This window comes from Mercurialis annua, linkage group LG3, assembly GCF_937616625.2.
Source record: "Mercurialis annua linkage group LG3, ddMerAnnu1.2, whole genome shotgun sequence".
NCBI lineage: Eukaryota > Viridiplantae > Streptophyta > Magnoliopsida > Malpighiales > Euphorbiaceae > Mercurialis > Mercurialis annua.
Window position 1 is genome coordinate 9,790,659 of NC_065572.1, and position 21,390 is coordinate 9,812,048.

Consider the following 21,390-nt stretch of genomic DNA (forward strand, 5'->3'; position numbering starts at 1 on the left):
GCTGGGTATAGTTGATATATATACTCCAGCTTGGGGGGGGGGGGGGGGTAACACGAGTACTATATGCTTCTAAGGTACTGATCTGCAGTTTCTACTTCTGCCTTCTTCTTTTTAGTAATTGCTTGCTGCTGAAGCTTTCTCTCTCAAAGTCTGTTATGATCCACATCAGCATATGCCAGCTGGATTCAAGACTTGTTGTTATGCGTTTGAAGAAGTGAGGTCATGTAGAGAGTGTGAGAGTTTGTTAGTTTGTTAGGAGCGGTTATTTCTTAGTAAAAAAGTTATGATTTCAGCTAAGTATATAAAGCTGAAATCATCTTCTTCTTCATTTTGTAATCAGATTTTACAAAGTTAATTAATTTTTTCTCTATTCTCTAAATTTGATAATAATTAAATGATTAATTATATTATAATAAAATTCATATATATTTAAAAAATAATTTTTTTTAGGGTTAATTCCATAAAAGCCACGAACTTTACACGAATTTTCATTTTAATCACGACTTTTAAAAATTGCCATATAAAACCACGACCTTTCATTTTTTTTTTCAAATCTATGACCAAATCAATTTTTGTTATATTTTTGATGACGTGGCCACCCTAATCCGGCAAATTTGAAAAAAAAATAAAAGGTAAAATTCACCGGAAAAATAGTTGGTGATAGATTTGAAAAAAAATGAAAGGTCATGGTTTTATATGGTAATTTTTAAAAGTCGTGATTAAAATGAAAATTCGTGTAAAGGTCATGACTTTTTATGGAATTAACCTTATTTTTTATATAACGCTAATTAGAATTAATCTATTTTTTACTAAATTTAATTAATTCTAATAAATTTGTTTTACATATTTCATAGATATATAATTAATTTAAATTCTATTAAAAACAAAAAATGTCATATTTATTTTAAAATTTATTTTTTTAAAATTTCAATTGTCGGTTCGTTGACATTGCTTCATAAATCTCCTTAATCAATTGAATCGATTTAATAGTTGTTTACTTTATTCCAATGTAAAACCTATAACTATATATGATTCATATATCAAGTTGATTCCTTTATCGTAGCTAATTTAACAAACATTCATATATTCCATTATTCATGAATATAAGATATTTAAACAAATTCACATTCTATAGTCTAAATTTCAATTATTTCAATTAAATCCTTATTCATAATTTCAACGGTCTTTCTTTTAGTGAAACCAAGTCTTACTATATTTTCATATCATTATGGTAACTCATAATCATATTATCCAGTTAATGTATAAACTCATATTCATTAATTATATGCTTTCTTTTATGAGAAATTCTTAGGTAAATTCAGTCCACCACGTCATTCATGGACTAAGTTTATCAGATAATGACACGTCATTAAAATGATGGCAATTTTGTAAATTTATTTATTACTTATTTACACATTTGAATAGTAATATTATAAGATTGTCATCATTTTAATGACGTGTCATTATGTAATAGACTTAGTCCATGAATGGCGTGATGAACTGAGTCTACCTAATAATTTCTCTTCTTTTATATGCTCATGGCAATTAAATTTGAATGAGAATGCATATCCATTGTTATTGTGTGGCAGTTATAGATTATGTCTCTTAATTAGGTTTGCTTATCTCATTTAAATTTTATTAATTAATTAATTATAATTAGTGTTGAGTTGAAACTATGGTTAAAGTATTATTTTGATGCCACAAAATTACCAATATGGCCTATTTGTGCTTAAATTGTTTATTTTAGTCCTGTTTTAGTATTCTATCTTTGAAATAGTCAATCTGAACTATAAACCTCTAAAAACCTGAAATTAGTCTGATTTTTCAGATTTTTATCTGTAAATCCTTTGGATTATTATGGTTATTTGTGAGAATTACGATTTAACTTGCAAGTTCATTTGCCAAATGCTAGTCTAATCTCTAAAATTTTAAAACATACTAATTAATTCGTCATTCAATTGAATTTTTCTAGTAATCGTAATTGGACACTTTAAATCGTTATTGCATAAACTATAGTATCTATAAAATAGGTGTTTACACAAACTTATAAGGATTTCCATAATTCATCACCACCAATTAAGTCCAATTTGTATATTACAATAGCCAAACAATCGTACAATAAATTACTCTTATTCTTCTATATTATGTCTTCTTACAATAAACTTTTCTGTAATATTTATTGAGCTATGCTCAAGAAGAGATTACAATTAAGTTGTCCTCTTCGCATCCAACCATGGTCTCACTCGTAGGCTTACTTTTATATCTATAGGCTTTGGCAAAGAATAGAAAGTATCCGAAGTTGAGAACTCCAAGAACAGCAATCATGAAATAAAACAAGTCTAATCTCCCTTTGTTAAGATCCTCGGCTAACCAATTTCCGCCGTTAGATTTGGAGGTGGCGTGGTGCACTATCGAAACAAGTATGCTACTGAAGTAAAATGAGCCTGCGAATCCGAGATAGAAGAAGGAACCGGCTATGCTTCTCATGTTTTCAGGAAATTGCTTGTAATAAAACTCGGTTTGCCCGACAGAAGTAAGAGCCTCCGCTAAACCTGCGAGTGGAGTGTTAAAATAGATCATGAACACGATTCCTCTAATACGAAAAAAATTAGGTTTAGATTGAGTTTAAAAGTGTTCGTCTCTTGTCGTATCTCGGGATGACATGTGAACCATTCCAACATGCTTAACTCATTTAGTTTGTCGGGCAGTGTATAATACATATGATTAAAAAGGCAAAATATATTTATTTACCAACAACTATAAGTCGTTGGCCGAATATATAACGATTTTGACACGTTGTCAATTTGGTACTTCATTTTCTCTGTGTTGCTAAATATATTAATGTTTAGTTTGTAGCTGACGCGGCGCAATTTTATAAATGTCAAGTAGGATACTTTTTGTACATGTAAGTATATAATATTGCGTCATGTTAGCTCTAAATGAGTTACGATTTATTTGACAATGGTCTAATTCATTTTAATACCCGTACCTGAAAGTGCTAGTTGAGGGATTAGCCATAAGGCCGACATAGACGATATTGCTCCTTTATCAAAAACTCCCATCCCTGGCCTTGTAGTAGCAAAATGCCTTCTTCTTTGTTCAACCAAACCCGAAACAACCATGGTGATGATAGAGATAAGAATTCCGATTCCCATTCTTTGAAGCATCGTAATTCCGCCTTCTTTTCCCGTAATTCTTCGAAGGAACGGAACGATAATTCTGTCGTAAATGGGAATGAAGATGGTAAGTGTTAGCATTGAGAACACTATCATCGAAGCAGCAGGAATCTGAAAGCCACTATTTCCAAGTCTTCTGTCGGATTGAAGTGCTTGAAGAACAGCATAAGTGTTCTGTTGAACTGCTGGAATGTAGTAAATAATTCCTGAGGCCCAAATTGGGATCACTCTTATTACACATTTTGCTTCTTCAATTTGTTGGATACTGCACAGCTTCCATGGATTGGCGGCTGAACCATCAGGATTTATTTGGTCTTCACTTGTTATAATTGCAGCTTTATCAAGACACCTGAATGCATTATAATTTGGTTATTTTCTAATAATTTTTCGAATATATATTGTATTATGACTCATAATTTTATGAGTATCCAAACTTTGCTGTATATATCAAATTGATACCTATGCTTTAAACTAAACAGAAACCGAACTAATTTTATAGGGATCTTCAATTTTTTAAATTAAACAAAACTAATCGCTTCTTTTTTTTTTAGTTGGGTTTGTATCGAAAAGACAGATTAATTTGTCTTATTTTATCCAGAATATGAAAAATTAAATTTTATTATAATTTTAAACAGAATCAAATTATTATTTGGATCCCCACATAATTATGCATTTTTAAATTGGAGTCATCTACTTTTATTTATTAACAGGATGTCCCTATACTTCTATACTCCACACGCTGTTACTGCGATTGCAATAATTTTTTTGTTTTTTTATATTAATTTTTTCAAGTTGAGTACTTATATTTTAATTTTTGTAGAAAGTAATTCCTTAAATTAAATATTTTTGTTCTAACTTGAAGCCTTTAATATTTTTTGTGACTAAGAGATCTAATGTCTATAAAATTAAAAATGTAAGGACTCAATATAAACAAACTGTAGCGGAAGGACTCGATACAAAAAAGTATAATAATACAAGGACCCAAATATGCATTTTAACAAACTAATATAAATCTTTATAGCTAACTTCATAAACTTGAAATAAAATTACAATTACTAAAAAGACATAAATTAAAATTGCAACATTAACCTTCCAATTAAACATAACTTATTTATTTAATTAAGCCGAAATAAAGAAAATATAGCACTAACCTGAATTGGTATGTATGAGGAAGCTTGGTGTTGATAGAATTGGGTGGCAAATAATTGAAAAAACATAGAGAAGCATCGCTAGGGATCTTTAACCTCTGTTTTTTAGCAGCCGCAACTAAAACTTGCACCACACTAATTATAGCACTTCCCTCAGGCTTTACTATCACGTAAAATTTAGTACCCACGAAAAAAAGTGCACAAGACATGAACATTAAACCTGCCGGAAGACCTAACCCAATAGTCCAACTCACATTTGATTGCACATACACAATGAAAGTTGTGGAGATCATCATCCCAAATGTGTAAGTGCAATAGTACCAATTGAAGAAGCTATTGATCCCCCGCTTCCCCGATTCCGTATTCGGATTGAACTGATCTGCTCCGAACGCAAGGTTACAAGGTCGAATACCTCCGGCTCCGAGTATTAGAAACCCTAATGCAACGAATAGTAAAGCCAACTGACCACCGGTGGCACCAACACATGTTCCGATCTCCTTTGCCGAACATGTTGGAGGGTGTAGCTTGGAGATTCCGGCTGTGAGAGTTAACACTATCATCCCCTTGAAATGAATTCAGATTAATCAAGTTAATTAGATATGATAAAATTACTCCATTTTTCATTTAAAAAAAAAAACACTAGAGCCTAATTTGAAATATAATTTAGGCAAAACTTTTACATATTTGTCAAAGACATCATAAGTCAATATTTATCATCACCTTTTCAACATTTATAAATTTATCCACAATCAGTTTAGGAAAAATTATTGCACATAACCGTTGCGCCATGTCATTCGTGCAACAAACCAATTGTGCGTTAGCGATGTGGAAAATTGAATGATAAAAAAGATAATTAATAATTAAAAGATTTCCTATCGTAAATGCTCATTGACTTGATGTAAAAATGACGTGGCGCAACGATTGCATGGGATAAACACTCTCAGTTTAGAGCTATTGTAACATGATATTATACACGCTTTGTAGGAGTAATTTTGTACTTGAGCCAGAACAACTTATTGCAGATAAATTTGACAAAAGTCGACAAAAATGATGGTATAAATGATAATTATATAAATATGGTATATTTGGCAAATAAGTTAAAGTTGTGGATAGATATGCTAAATTTGCCTAAAACATTAACACCCATGTGTAGAACTAGATTTGTTTTGATCAAAATCTGCGGAGCTAGAGTTTGATTCAATTAGAGTCAGTTGATTTAGTAAAGATTCAAAATATGAAAGTTTGAAGCCTTTGTGTTTCTCTAAATTGGTTCTAAAGATAATTACTGAAGTTTCTTAGGCTTAATTACTCAAAATCCCTCCATCTTTATTTCTTTTTGCAAATATACCCTGACATAAAAATTTCTTCAATTTACCCTAATTTGCCTTTTATGTTTCAATTGTACCCCAAAACATTAAATTGACCTCTTTTCACTTATAAAAAAGTTTAAAATAATCTTCTATTTTTTATATAATTAATAATATTAGAGTCTAATTGAAATATAGGCTAAAAATGAAGTATTATTTTAAAATTTTTTCTAAGTGAAAAGAGGTCAATTTGATGTTTTGAGTACAATTGAAACATAAAAGGGAAAATTAGAGTAAAATTGAAAAAATTCCTACGTCAGGGTATATTTGCAAAAGGGGATAAAGGTGGGGAATTTTTGAGTGATTAGGCCAGTTTCTTATGAAGTAAGGTCTAATGAAATGTTTTAAAAATATAAAATTCTTCGTTAATGTTTTTCCAAATTTACTAACATCCACGGCGGTCATTTAAAGGTGTTAGTTTACTTAATCAAATGATCTAGTTATTTTAAATAAATTTCATTTTAATTCTTAAATTTATTTTTCTTTCACAAAACTTCAAAAAATCATAAAAACCAAACAATTTTTTTTGATAATTAATCAAACAAATTTTAAACTTATTTATAAAATTATAATTTATTAATACTTATTTTGTTTTAATTTTAAAAATCACTTGAATCGCACTCCCTAGATAGGTTAGACGGTTCGGTCTTAGATGATATGCTTGGTGCATTCAAAATCTCATATACACGAATCTTTTTTTTGGGAAAAACATATTATTATTTCTACATTTAAAACTTATGCAAACAAGTATAAATGAAAAATTCGATATTTTTGACTTGGTCAAAAAAGAATAAACCTTATATATACTAGTGTATAATGACAAGGGCATCATGTTCGAAAGAAATGTGTACTATATGCCTGCTAAAGTATTCTCAATTAGCATAATAAATTTGCAAAGAAACCTATTCTATATAATTTGCTACAGTAAAATGCCACCTTTAAACGAAATTCTCCATTTTCTCATTCTAGTTTCTTATGTATTAGTCATCAATGAACGGTTCTCCTTCCATTTGAAATATTAAAAATACTATTAATCACTAGGCATTCCAACAAGGAACGGTTCTCATTTTCTCTTTTTCATATTTATTTCTTAATCATATCTTAATTTCATTCTTATGCTTTTTAATTTTTTAAAACAGATTCACCACCCTTTTAGTTTACTAAAGAGACTTCAAATATTAATTTCGAATTTAACTATCTATTTTTATTATGCGTAACTTAATGTTACAGATGTTAGAATCCAACTTGAGAGTTTCATATTCGACTTTCTTTTCTATTATATCTATAAAGCAAATGGTCTATTTTTACTCATCTTAGAGTTGTTAGTTTATTTACCTTTTATATAACTTCTTTGAACTTGTTATAAAAGTTTCTTCTATTATAATGATTTTCAATGGTTTAGCAGTTGGAACAATCTATACTTTTTCACCTTTTTATAAATCTATTTAAAACTTTTAATTTCAGTTTAAAAAGTTAACTGTAATTTTATTAATTTCAATCTTTATTCAATTTAGCATATGTTGTTAATATTTAAATTATGAATAAAAAAACATATAGTGAATTTGTTTCTGTCTTTTGTTGAATTTTTTTAATGACTCGATAGACTACGGTGTCAGGGGTTCAAATCCCTCCTCGCCCGCAACCGGCCAAAAATGGAAAAACCTTTCTTTTTAGAGGTAGGATTATAGTAGCCAAATAATCTCATTGTGTTACATAAGGTAAATATAATGTCTTTTTTAGGAGTCTTCTGTATTTTTTTTGTAGTTCAATTTTTTTTTATATTTAAAAAGATCCTTTCTCATAAGAAATATCTATCGTGGGCTATTTTTTGTTAATAAATTGAAAAATATTCACGGTAATTATTTGTATATGTACAAAAAAAAATGATTTTTAGTCTATAATATCGCAGTTATTTTAGTACTTTGAAATTGAAATGAAATTGTTAACTTTTAAATGGACCAAAACTACAGACGTAAACTTTTTATGTTATTGGAGTTTAAAAAAATAGAAAAGATTAAGATTTTTTATCATTTTTTATCAATTACGATTAATTTTTTTAATTTTTTAATCATATTCAATTTAAAAATTAATTTTAAGTTTTATTTTTTAAATTCAAACTTTTATATTCTTTATCAATTACGATCAATTTTTAAAAAATTTATCTAACTTTTAAAAAGAGTTATTATGAAAGTATTGTCACAATTGATATAAAACACAAGTATTTAAGTTTAAAATAAAATTTTAAATTTTAAATATAATTATAATTATAATTTTTTATTAAATTTGATATTATTATAAAAGATTATAAATAATAAAAACACATACATATTTAAATTTAAAAAATAATTTGACCTAGAAAAATTATAAATCCTTTACTGTAAGTTTAGACAATCTCCAACTCATACTCAAATTTGAGTGTGAATCTTTTTTTCTACTCTAATCCATTATTTTTCGACCCATTTTTTATTTATGAATAATAAAAACTTCATTTCTTGATATATTCTATTCACATAAATTTATTTTTTAATTAATTAAATATTTATTTTTAATTTGAATTTATATAGTTAACTTTATAAATATTCATTTTGTTTCAACTTTTCATTAGATACTAATCAATTTATTTTTTGAAATAAAATAAATATCAAAGGTAAAATCTAGCATACTCAAAAGTGTTCTACTTGTGAGTGCATGCACGGATACCTATGGAAATCAGAAATTAAAAGAGACGAATATATTCATATGAAAATTTTAGTACTTAAAGGAAAAGGCAGATAAAAAAAGAGACCGATGATTATTTACATGATAAAATAAACGGATATTATATATTATTATATAACAAAACATATCAAATAGTCAATAATTAGGAAAAAAGTTGCTAAATTATAAACTTTTTTTTAATATTAGAGAGATAAAATGTTTATGAGAGAATTTAAACCCACAATCTAACAATTTAGTGCTAAGCGCTTATACCATTTGAGTTATAGAATTTTTAAATAGCATGACATTGAAAATTGAATATATCAATAAATTTGCATTATTTTTCGGCAAGTGATCTTCAAATAAAACAAAATAATATTTAACTTTCATATCCAAAACTAAAATAAAATATTTATTTTATAACTAAGTAAAAATTTAGTAACCAACAAAATTTAATAAATAAATAAAAATGAAAAAACCAATGATCATTTAAATAAAAAAATTAGCCGGTTAAAAAAATATAATAGTCGATAATTAAAAGAGGAGGCAAGGGATGGCCGATGGCTAGAAGGCGGCCACCCACTCGGCCCCGACTTGGTTCTGCCCATGCATATAAACATAATAATGATATAGGATTAAATTGATGATACATAATATTTGTTTAATTTATACTATACCATGAAAGAGCAAAGAGAAGCAATGGCAAGAGTATTATAGCGACCCAAGAAGGAATCGGAAATGAGAGCACCAATTAACGGCACAGCATTTACTGTTCCGGTGAAGACGTTGATCACGGTGGTTGCCGTTATGCTCTTCATGTTGAACATAGTTGTCAAATACACTATTAAATTTGATACCGTTCCCATAGTTCCTAATTTTTCAAACGTCTCATTCCCTGAAATTATCAAGTTATATAAATTTATCAATAATTCTTAATACCATAAGTTAGAAATTCAAATTAGAAAATTAGCAATTTTTCTGCCTCAATTTTAGAAAAAGTAACACATTCAATTATCACATAAACATAGTTTAAATTTTTGGCACCATTAAATTTATAGTTGTCAAATTTAAACCGGACTGACTAGTTTAATTGGAATAACAAAAAAACGGACCATTTTTTGATTGGGGTTCTTCGTTGAATTGGAGATATAAATTGTTAAACTCCGTTTGTTCAATTCAAAGTTCATTTTACTCAACTAAAAAAGTTGAGAAATTGCTACCAAGCTTGACCCTAGTAGGTTTCTTAGAGTTAAAGACAACACCTCCCCTCCAATAGTTAGACTAAGGACTTTATATTCTCTTTTATTAAATAAGAATTAATAATATATTTTGAAACTATATAGATGAAATTATACATAAATTTCAGATTGATAATATATTATATGAATATATATTATATGAATATATTATATACTTTTATATTCTATAATACGGTTAAATTCCGGTTGAACTCCGGTCTCAAACCTAATTTTTAATACCGATAAGCTAGAAAATCAAATTAGAGAATCGATTAGCTTAAAACACATAAAATATTTAAACATACCAATGATAAATGGCATAACTTGAACTCCTCTATAGTTGACAACATCTTTGTTAGTTGATGTAGTTTTGTCGTTCTTAGTTTCCATAACTAGATATGTAGTGATGGAAACTTGAGATTTTCTATGTGTTGTATGCCTTTTGTTTGTCCTTAAACTGAAATGTTGGAACACTTATATACTCAATTTCAGAGTTTTTCAGTGTAGTTTTGCCCTTTGAATTTGCATCTCATCGCTTATTAGTACTAAACTTAACTTTATTGCAAATTAGCCCTTTTAATTTGTCATTTTTGATCAATTAGATCAAATTTATCAATTTTGAAAAACAAATTGATGGAGCAAAATGATAAAAATAATTGGGCTAATTGAGAAAAATAATAAATTTAAGGACTGATATATAATGGAAGTAATTTTACAATTAATTGATTATAAATTATAAATTTATGGGGAAAAATTGGTATTTAATTTAAGTATAATTTTAGAGTTGGAAACTATTTCAATGATATAAAAGCATCCAGCTAAAGATTAGTGGGTTGGAATTTATTCTCACGCATTTAAGGGCCGAAACTATTTGATGTGATGAGGGATTATTGCCTCCCAATATTCTTATATATTACAGATTTACCAATAAAACATTTTTACATTTTCAATATGAATAACTGTTCTTTTGGCGGCAATCGACAAGTACTTAGATGCTATCCAAAAGTATTTGTTTTTTCATATGCTATATACAGCATCTACGTGAACAAAACTTATTAAACTGGCATATACAACATCCCGTCACGTCAGATTGATCACACTCTAAATAATATATAGATATACATAATAAACGAGATATTTCTATTAGTAGATAAATGTATTATACGTTAAAATTATTGTTAATCTTGATTTCCATTATGTCACAGCTAATATGACATGCTGCACTGTCACGCTAGTCCTTTTGGATTGATATCTTAAGTCTTGTAGGTAGGGATGTGCCATCGTTTTTGCTCGATTCAATTTAAAAGTGAATCTCCAAAAATAAATTTGATTTTGAAAGGAATATAAACTAAATTAAATTAGAAGAATGAATTTGATTAGCTTTGATTTGATTTATGATTTTATCAAAATACAAAAATAATCATTCTCTTTTAAATTAAAAATCAAACCAAACTGATAGAAATTAAAAAGTTAAGGTACCAAATTTGAGAGTAAAGTTAACTAGTTTTTTGCCAGTCTTAAACAAAAACATAAGGATTTAATTTGCAATATGCTGCCTCAATTTATAAGTAATGAGCAATTAACAAATAAATTAATTTTATAAACAAATCAGTACACAGATTTAGTGATTATAGGCAATCAGTCCCATTTTGTCAGTTTGCACCCTCAATTTGTAAATTAATTGTCCCCTCAATTAACAATTTGCCTCTTTAACTTGTAAGATAATTTGTTAAAATAGAGTTAATTCATAATCACCAAATTGGAGATTTTGCTTCACTGAACTAAGACATTTACCCATAAAATTAATTTATGTATCATTTGTCCATTCTTTACTGATTAAGCGGGCAAATTGTTACTTAAATCCTAAGGCCTCACTTGATTGGGGGTAAGTTCACTAATGAAGTTTAACTTTCCGGGAAACATCATTTTTTTCACTTGATTCACTTTTGCCAATCTACTTTCCGGAAAGTTAAGGGGTTGACTTCCTTTTGATTAAGGCAATGACTTCCCTAACAAAACCTAAATAAGTTCATCTTCCCTAATTAAATTAATTGAAATACTATTATATTTCTACATTTAATTAGCCAATTTAATTATTGAGGATAATATTATCTTTAAATTTTAGTTAATTAAAAAAATATAACTTTCCGAGAAGTTATTAAGTGAACCGAGCAATGCAAATATTGACTTCCTTCACATGAACTTTCTCAGTAATTAACTTCCCGAAAAATATGCTTACCGGAATTGTATACTATTTTTGAAGCAAGTGAGACCTAAATATTAGCTTAAAAAATGTGTCCTCTGGGAAAATCTAGTAGCCATTGATGTCATGTCATTGAATAAGTTAATTAATTAGTTCATTAATTTTGGAATAAGTTTTTTTTAATAATGGGAACTTCTATTCTTTTGACTTGGTTAGAAAGGAATAAATCTTATTTACTAGTGCAGTGATAGCAGCAGCATCATATTCGAAATATATGGATAAAACGTATTTGCGGTGGACGATTCTCCTTTAGTTTGACATATAAAATATATTAAGCAATAAACACGCTATCAATTTAATTGTATTTCTTTCAATTTTTAAATCCATTTTATTATTTAATTTTTTATTCTCAACTATGGTATGTATTCAATCACGTTTTTCTCACATCTCGGCTGAAGTTGCTAATTAAATTGTCATGCATGTAACTCTATCATCAATACAATTATATAACCTTTTGTCCCACAAATATATATAGCTTTTTTATGAATAATTTATATATTAAAAGCCACAAAAAATGGCAAAAAACCTAAAATAAGCTTTCGGACAAGAAGTGACATACAAGATGTACACTAGAGGTTACGATTTAGATAAAGGCAACATCGAGTGTCCGAAAAAAGAATACATAAAGGATTCATATAAAAATCCAAACCAGAATAAGTAAATTTCCTATAAGAAATCGTATACAGGGAAACTGTCTTCTTGTTCTAAGAAATTCTTCTATTTCTACTCTTCTATATTTTCCATATCATAATCATCCAGAGGACTTGCCAAATTTTTTCATATGGACATCTCCCTGCCACTGAAGCATAAAATCCACAAGCATAGAAGGAAAATCCCAACAAATATTCAATTTATGAAGCACGACACACCATATACTCCTGGCAAATTGGCAATAAATAAAAATATGCTATTGCATTTCCAACACACCTTAAATAAGACACAAAGAATTATCCACATAGATATAGAACGAGTGGCCAAAAAATTAAGAGACGGAACTCTATTATGAAAAACAAGCCATATAAAAAACTTAACTTTTGGAGGTGCTAATGAGTCTCATATTTGTTTGAAAGGAATCGCCAATTCATTGCTGCCAACATCCACGTTCTGAACATTTAAATCCACAATAGTGTTAAAGGGCAACTTTCGTTCAGTCAGCATGATGCACCTCACGGTTTAGCCCAAACAACAGCTCCAATTGTCTTGGCCCTGTAATAACAGTCAGAGTCATAGTAGCAGGTCTTCCACCAAAAGTTGCATGTGCTGGACGGTGAAGAAATGTAGGAGCAGCTGTGATTCGGCAAAAAAAAGTCGGAGTATATTTGCTTGAATTTGAATTCTAAAGAACCTCATCCTTACTCTTCAAAACAAACACAATGGCATTAAACAAAGGCTTCAAATCTTCAAATAAAAAAAGTTTGTTACCCCTTAAACGATCGCCAACTATCACTTTGAACATCTTTAATAGTTGCACTTTTTTGATTAGAAAGATTATATAACCGAGGAAAAAGAGAATTAACCGGACCATTCCCCATCCAATTGTCATTCCAAAAAGAGATAGAATCTCCTTCACCTATGCTATAATTCAAATTCCCAATAAAAGCCTTCCAATTATCAACATCGCTACAACAAATTTTTTGATACCTCTTCAAATAAAAGATAATTTTTTGGAATCTCCATTTGAGAGAGAATTCCAATCCACAACCAATGAGCAATTTGAAAAAAATGCTAAACCAAGTCGAATTACCATGATTCATTATTAACCTCCAAACCCATTTAAAAAGCATGCTTTGGTTTCTAAATTGGAGGTTAAAAAAACCCATGCCACCATTATTAAAATCTTGACATATAGTCTTCCACGAGACCTTGCTTAGCACACGAGAATCGACATCACCCTTCCACAAGAATCTCAATATATATGACTCTAATTGCGTTCTCACAATAACGAGCATACTGAACATGGCATATAATAAACCGGGATGATAAAAAGAACCGATTTAATAAAGACTAACCTTCCAGCCGGAGACAGTAGAGAACCTTTTCAGAGAGCTAGGCGTGATTTAAAACGTTTAACAACATAATTCCATGAACCCGTCGATATTTTCCTATTGGAAAGAGGAAGAGCCAAATATTTGATTGAGAAAGATTCAATCTTACAACCCACAATCTTTGCTGCAGACAACAAATCAGCTTCACCAAAATTAATACCCATAATGGAGCTTTTATGGAAATTAATAGTCAACCCAGAGATTAACTCGAAGCAACGAAGAATACGAGTTAGATTTTTAAGCTTTTAGATATCATAAGGAATGTATAATATCATTTCATCCGGGAATCGCAAAAGAGATATAGGATCATGATCTGCTGAAAAACTGAAGCCGTTAGTTAACCCCAACTCTTCTGATCTGACAAGAATACGCTTTAAACCTTCTACAGCAATAACAAACAAATATGGAAAAATATGATCACCATGGCGGACGCCTCTCTGAAGCTGAATAGGATCAATAGGGCTGCCATTAACTAGCACAAATGTGGTAGCCGTGGATAGACACCAGGACATCTATTCTATCCATTTCTCAGGAAAATTCAAACATCGCATCACCGAGAAAAGATAACTCCAATCAATACAGTCAAAATCTTTATGAAAATCAAGCTTCAGAACTAGCAACTTCCCCTTCTTCTAAATAACAACATGAATAAGTTCATTTGCTATCATAGAACAGTCCATAATATTTTTACCCTTCAAAAGACCGTGTTGGCAATCTGAAATAACATATGCAAGAATAGGGGATAATCTCATATTAAGTGCTTTTGAAAGCATCTTGTAAAACCCGTTAATCAAACTGATAGGACAATAATCCTTAATATTAGAAGAACCCGCGACCTTTGGAACTAGAACCAAAAAAGAAGAATTAATACCTCTAGGCAGAGTACTAAAACTGTGAAACCTGTTGAAGAAATCAACAATAACATCCTTTATTACTGGCCAAGCTCTCCGATAAAAGAAAAAATTTAAACCATCCGGTCCTAGAGCCTTATTCACGCCACATGATGAAATAGCGATGAGGATTTCAGACTCCTCAAAAGGCTTGATAAAAGACTCACACTGCTCAACAGAGGTTCTGTCGAAAGCAATACCAGAGATGTCAAAAGAAATCCTACCCTCACGGCTGAAGAGAGATTTATAAAAATCTATGATATGTAAACGTATGTCTTTTGGCTCTGAGTAAATAGTTCCATCCACAAGCAGAGAGGAAATATGGTTATTCCTATAGTGAGAAGAAGTCATGCTATGGAAAAACTTTGTGATCCTGTCACCTTCAGAATTCCATTTAAGTCTTGATTTCTAAAACCAGAGAGACTCCACATACGTTTCTGTGGGCCAAAGCTCACTTTTCAGGCTGTTATATTTGGCCAACTCATCCTCTGTCATAGAAACTGAATCTGCAGTTATATCTTCAGCTGAAATCATCTCAGAGAGCTCCTGCATTTTCTTGTGTTGGTCTCCAAAAATCTCCGTATTCCAAGTCTTTATAGATTGAAGAAATAATTTCAATCGCTCTACTAGTTTAGGAGAGGTAGAACAGATAAAAGTCCATTTTTTGGTAATAAAAGGCTTCAACCCTTCATGTTCCCATCAAGAATTAATCAAACGGAATGGTTTGGGTCCCCAATAAAAAATACTCGCATATCGAAAACAAATAGGGTTATCATCAGACTGCCCTATAGGTAAAGCAGATAAAAACATGTATGACCATGATGCTCCAGCAGATGTTGAAATAAGGCATCTATCAATGCGCAATCTTGAAAAAGAATTATGAGAAGGGCAGAAAAGCAAAGATTTGGAGACGATTACACATGAGGAAGGAAACTGATAGCATAGGATGGATGAACAAAAGATACGACCTCAGATTAATGATTATGAAGATGAATAATTATAGATGCAAGAACACAGCTGATATTTCACTAGCGATATGAACGTTGCGACAACAACTGCTCAAGCATTGGCGAGTCAGGTGAATCGAAAATGATTACAACGATCACCAAGAATGGAACGACGAGTCAAGTAGACACCAATCAACGATCATTCGACAATAATGATAAATTATGTAATAGTGACGAAAAAGCTACTATTTCAGAAACATAATTGAAGCTACGCGATAATGGGAAAGTGAAAGCTTGGACAAAAACGACAATAAATGTGTCTCAATCATACAGTGACGACAAAAACACATCCTTAATCACGTTATGAAGGAATTTTAAGATCAGATTGCTGTCAAAACACTACAAGAAAGGTAGATCAATAACCAGCAAGACTTGATGAGGTAGAGTTGCAAATTGGTAAGAACCATTTAGTCAGAATGAAGTGATAAGATTCAAGGCAGAAGAAGAAGATAATGATGTTGCATAGCAACGGATGCCAAGAAATGATTAAGAATAATATCATAAGGTTATAGCAAGTTATATGAAAATTCGAGGACGAATTTTTATAAGGGGGGAAGACTGTAATACCCCGTAAGTCCAAGTTACCTGATTGAACCACGTGTCAAGTTTTGAGTCGCTGGAGTGGCGGCATCTGAAAGAATTCTAGGACAATTAAAGTGGACAAGACTCTAGTAGGCCGGTTTTAAGAAATTTAATACGAAAATTTGATATTAGAACTTAATTAAAAGATAGAATTGGGACTAAGAGAAATAGTAAGAAAAGTCATAAAAACAAAATTCATGTCTCAAATTGATAAATAATATATTAATTATCAGAAATTGCAAATAAAGGATTATCGACGGGAAATATTAATTATGGATTAGTATTATTTATTTGGACATAAATAATACGTACGTATTCGAGTTAAAGTAAACAATTGACCGTTTGATTAAAAGAAAAGTTAAAAGAAAGAATGGTATTACTAAAAGAAGTAAAGGATTAAATAGCACTATTGACCATCATATATATACAAATGAATATGAATCATAAGGATTCATAAGAAGAATCTAGAAAAAACAAGAACGAAGAAGAAGACTGTGATCGCGAGGGTTTCGCCGTCCGACGTCCGAATCACACGTTCCTTATACCGATCTTCTCAGAATTTGATTCTCTATCATCCTTGGGCATCATATCAAGGTAATCATGACGTTTTTGCTAGGGTCTTTGTTGATATATGGGGCTGTTTTAGTGTTATAACGTTGCGGTTTGGATCGAAGTTACGTAAAACGCGTTGAAATCATTATTTTTTAGCGTTTACGAGTTGGGTTTTGAGGTATATACGTACTTGAGCATGTCGGGATGAGTTTGGAAGAAGTTTAGGCTGAAAAACGAAGGGTAAGGGGCTGGAAATGTTGCCTCACGTCGTGAGAAGTTGTCTCACGACGCGAGACAAGGTCTCGCGACGCGAGACATGCTCTCTCTTCGTGAGACCCTCTCTCACGTTGTGAGAGAGGCTAGGCACAATGAGCCTAGCCACCGATGACCCCTACTTGTCGTATCGAGGTTCGATGCGACATATCCCAACCGGAATATGTTCCGTGGACTCCGAAAACGTAAGAAATGTTCGTCAAGCGTGACGATTCGAGTAGGGTTTCTAAGTAATGTTTCAAACGAAGTTTAAGCAATTAGTAGAATACCTCGAATGGTATTAAACACGTATAAGACATTGGTTAACGAGTTTATGAATTGTTTTAAAAAGTAAAATGGGAATACCTAAATCTATAACCTAGGGTTTTTGGTTTACGAGGTTCACGTTTACATACTAAACGTATATTGATTTGAATATGTATCAGACGTATCGGCGAGCTACGAGATAGACATTTTTGGATTAGCCGAGTTTGATCAGCATATCGAGTACACTGTAGTGGTCCAAGTGAGTTGTATTTTACTTTCGTGTATTATTCATAAAAGTTATTAGATATATTATATGTATTATAATTAAATGCATCATATCCTATATGATTTGATGATATAGTATATCGCTTTATCAAATGCTTTACGCATAAAAATCCAGTGTGCGATCCGAAGAAACTAACTACCTATTGAATGTCAATAGGCTGTGTGATCACCAGAACCGAGTCAGTCTAGCGTGTCTAGATTGTTAATGATATGATGAATGCGCATGTTATCAAAAATGAAGGTTGGACTACAAATAATAGATACGAGGTTGAACTTGGTTGAACTATATCGAGACCCGTATCTAGTGGGTTGAACTCTGTCGAATTATCTCGAGACCCACAACTTGGGATTGAGTGACTGGCAGCAGTTGAACTCGGTTGAACTATCCCGGGACCGGGCCATTGGATTGAATGATTGAGTTGAATATCGTTATACGTAATACGTGATTCATAAAGATTATGTTAAGTTATAGGCTTTAAGTTTCAATCAGATCAAATGCTTGATGTATATTTATTTTCATATAAATGCTTTATTGAAATGCGATGTTATTTTTATAATACCGTTAGTAAATTGCGAACTCACTCAGCATAGTTTGACCCTGTTGTTGTTTTATATTTTCAGGTGCTTACTGTCTGTACCTAGCTAGAGTCCACCTTTTTGAATCCAGAAGTCGACCGTAGATGTATAGTTCCCGACTTCCGTAGAGCTGCAGTAGTAGTCCTCAGTTGACAAAGTCGTGGATTGTGACAGTCATACTATGTCAGTTGTTTATATGACTGTTTATTGTATATATCTTTTTGTAGGTCACGTCAACTATTTTGTTTCACGGTGTTAGCGGCCCGTGTTGTGATAGATACACTAGTATGTACACAGTACATTGGGCTAGTACGTACGTGGTACGGAAATTGTATGCCCATATATATACGTTAACCTTTTCAGTTATATATGTATATGAATGCATGACGTATGTGCATTTCCGTTGTGGGGTCTTTATATGATTGTTAAATGCAAAAAAGTTTTAATTATTTTAGGCTTGCTACGGGTTTTGGAGCACCACTCCCATTCCCTAGCGCCGGTCGCGACTCCATAATTTGGGTCGTGACAGGGATAGTTCAACCGAGTATTAACCTTTTCCAGGTGGTACAGTCCGGGATAATTTAACCGAGATTTACCAATGCCACTACTCAATCCAAACGATCGATCGATATGTGGGTGATGGGATAGTTCGACCGAGTTCAACCCACTAAACACAGGTTCCGGGATAGTTCGACCGAGTTTCAACCTTGTGTCTAACACAATAAGTTAGTGTAATTCTATTTGCTAAGACTTACCCGATATTGGTGATCACACAGCCTATTGACACCCAATAGGTAGCATGTTCCCTCGGATCGCACACTGATAAGTGTATATTTTACGTCATTTAGAGGTCATTTATTTACTAGTTTTTAGTACTTTATGATGTAAAATATACACTTATTTAGTTAATTTCACTTGTTTCTTAATTTTTATGAAAAATGTAAATATTTAATATTTCTGAAGTTTTTAGGAATAAAACAGAGTTAAAATGCAAAAATAGTCAGAGCCAAAAGGATTCGAGTCAAGTTCAAGAACGCCAACCAAGTTCCAGGTCAAACCGAGTCAAAAACGAATCGAACCAGAAGTTGAGCCACAAACAGCAGCTCAGCCGGCCTTCAGCCGGCCCACCCGGCTGACTTCTGGTCTCGGAGCATAATTTTGATTCTTGGAAAATCGCTTGGGGATTCTTGGCAAACACACTCATACACCTTTCATAAGCAACATATATTGGATTCACACTCAAAGGGATCTTTCTTGACTTGCACTCAAAGAAAGAAGTGTTGACAAAATGATCATTAAGAAAGAAGAAATCATTATTGACTTGGATCAATCTGCTATTGGAAATGAGATAAGTCAACTTTGATACATTTAAGCTTCTTTTGGAAACAAGATAAGTCAACCTTGATCCTCCAGAGCTCTTTATAGAAGAACTTGATTAGCACTCAAAGAATATATCATGATGAGATTGAATCAAGTTATCTTTGAAAATGAGATAAGTGAACCATGATTCACTCAAGATGGTTATGTAAGAACTTGCTCCCTACTCCGCTCTATATGGAAAGAAGAGATACAAAACTTGATCATCACTCAAATTCCATAAAGAAAAGAGAGATTCTTGACTTGAGCTCCACTCCTAGCTACTCTATAAATAGCTTGCATTTGTGTAGAGGAAAGACATCATCTTAGAGATCTTACATCTAATCTTTTAGAGATTACAACTTTTACACTTTCTTAGATCATAGACTAGCCATTAGAGGTAGTCTATTTTAGAGTTTAGTTTATCATTTCTACTCTATCGTTTGAGATTATTTCACAAAACATATTGGAATTCCAGAGTTAAGGTACAACATTATTGAGAGATCAATTACCGCTGTGTTCTTGTTAATCATGAATTCCACATATGTCATTGTTGAATTTCCTTTAGATATGAGTAGCTAAACCCATTTTCGGGGATTATTAATTGGACTTATGTTTACTTAATCATATTGGGATATTTGATTGTTGTTAAAATTATGTGTTGATTAATGCTCATAATGCTTGAATGTTTTTGGTCAATTCATTCATTGCCCTATGTTTTAATTCTGACTTGAGAGAGCTTAATTATAATAGATCAGTTAATTGACAACGTATGAATTAATAACACGAGAGTGAGTTAATGAATACGTGTTCTTGAGTTTTGCTTAATAAATATCATTTAATCACTTGATTTGGTATTTTATAACACGAGAGTGAGTAATTTGCCTATTAATTGGTTATTTGTATATTTTTATCTATAGCGGCTTGAGAGAGAGTTATAGATGCATTAAACTAGCCTGAACCATAAATTGACAACATAATCCATATTCCATGAGATTAATGACATAAAGAAAATTAATAATTCTTGATCTTCCTTATTATTGTTTAAACCTATTTTTATTAAAAGCTTAATTTTATTCTAAATTAAATCTGCTTAATTCAATTTTATTAATTTAAAATCACTTCAACCAAATTATCTTTTTGGCTATCCAAATTGAGTATCTTAATTGGGTGTATTTAGTTGCTTTCCTTGTGGGTACGATATCTGGACTTCACAATCTATATTACGAGTTGACACTGTGCACTTACAGCAAATATTCTCAACACACACCGGATTCTTATACTTCAAAAACAATCAATCAAACAATATACTATACAATCAAATCATATAATATGAGATGCAAGTGATAATATTCTTATAGTATATCAAATAGGTTTTACGAATAATACACAAAAGTAAAATGTGACTCATATGGACCACTATCCAATCTACAATGCTATCAATACGATAATAAGCCCTTGCTAATCCAATCCTGTCGATCTTGTAGCTTGCCGATGCGTCTGTTACATGTTTAGATCAAATACGTGTTTAGTACATAAACGTGAACCTCGCGTACTTAAAACCCTAAGTTACAAACTTAGGTTATCCTAATTCGATCCTAATATGGTTTGTAAATTTCGTTAACCTTTAATCATAATCTTATACTTGTTTAATACCATTCGTGGTATTCGACTAATCGATTACGCTTT

The 21,390-nt window shown here is 31.2% G+C and overlaps 2 protein-coding genes across 2 annotated transcripts; both read right to left on the reverse strand.

Annotated features, from left to right (window-relative positions):
- Positions 1-2,062: 2,062 nt before the first annotated feature.
- On the reverse strand, positions 2,063-10,084 carry LOC126675190 (protein NRT1/ PTR FAMILY 2.11-like). Its single transcript, XM_050369796.2, has 5 exons — positions 9,932-10,084; positions 9,066-9,283; positions 4,328-4,887; positions 2,990-3,525; positions 2,063-2,552 (listed from the first exon to the last, which is right to left on the reverse strand). The coding sequence occupies exons 1-5, from the start codon at positions 10,014-10,016 to the stop codon at positions 2,191-2,193; spliced, it is 1,761 nt and encodes a 586-aa protein (XP_050225753.1). The 5' UTR covers positions 10,017-10,084; the 3' UTR covers positions 2,063-2,190.
- A 4,482-nt stretch (positions 10,085-14,566) lies between these two features.
- LOC126672231 (uncharacterized) lies at positions 14,567-15,376 on the reverse strand. The gene is made up of 2 exons (XM_050366180.2): positions 15,258-15,376; positions 14,567-15,155 (listed from the first exon to the last, which is right to left on the reverse strand). The coding sequence occupies exons 1-2, from the start codon at positions 15,374-15,376 to the stop codon at positions 14,567-14,569; spliced, it is 708 nt and encodes a 235-aa protein (XP_050222137.2).
- Positions 15,377-21,390: the final 6,014 nt, after the last annotated feature.

What these genes read in the sequence shown, in the direction of transcription:
- LOC126675190 (XM_050369796.2), bottom strand. Translation starts at nt 10,016, where the DNA reads ATGGAAACTAAGAACGACAAAACTACATCAACTAACAAAGATGTTGTC. An exon ending in AGTTATGCCATTTATCATTG is followed by an intron (nt 9,284 to 9,931) that starts GTATGTTTAAAT and finishes TGATAATTTCAG; the next exon opens with GGAATGAGACGTTTGAAAAA. An exon ending in CCCTCAACTAGCACTTTCAG is followed by an intron (nt 2,553 to 2,989) that starts GTACGGGTATTA and finishes CTCCACTCGCAG; the next exon opens with GTTTAGCGGAGGCTCTTACT.
- LOC126672231 (XM_050366180.2), bottom strand. Translation starts at nt 15,376, where the DNA reads ATGCAGGAGCTCTCTGAGATGATTTCAGCTGAAGATATAACTGCAGAT. An exon ending in GAGCTTTGGCCCACAGAAAC is followed by an intron (nt 15,156 to 15,257) that starts GTATGTGGAGTC and finishes TTCTCACTATAG; the next exon opens with GAATAACCATATTTCCTCTC.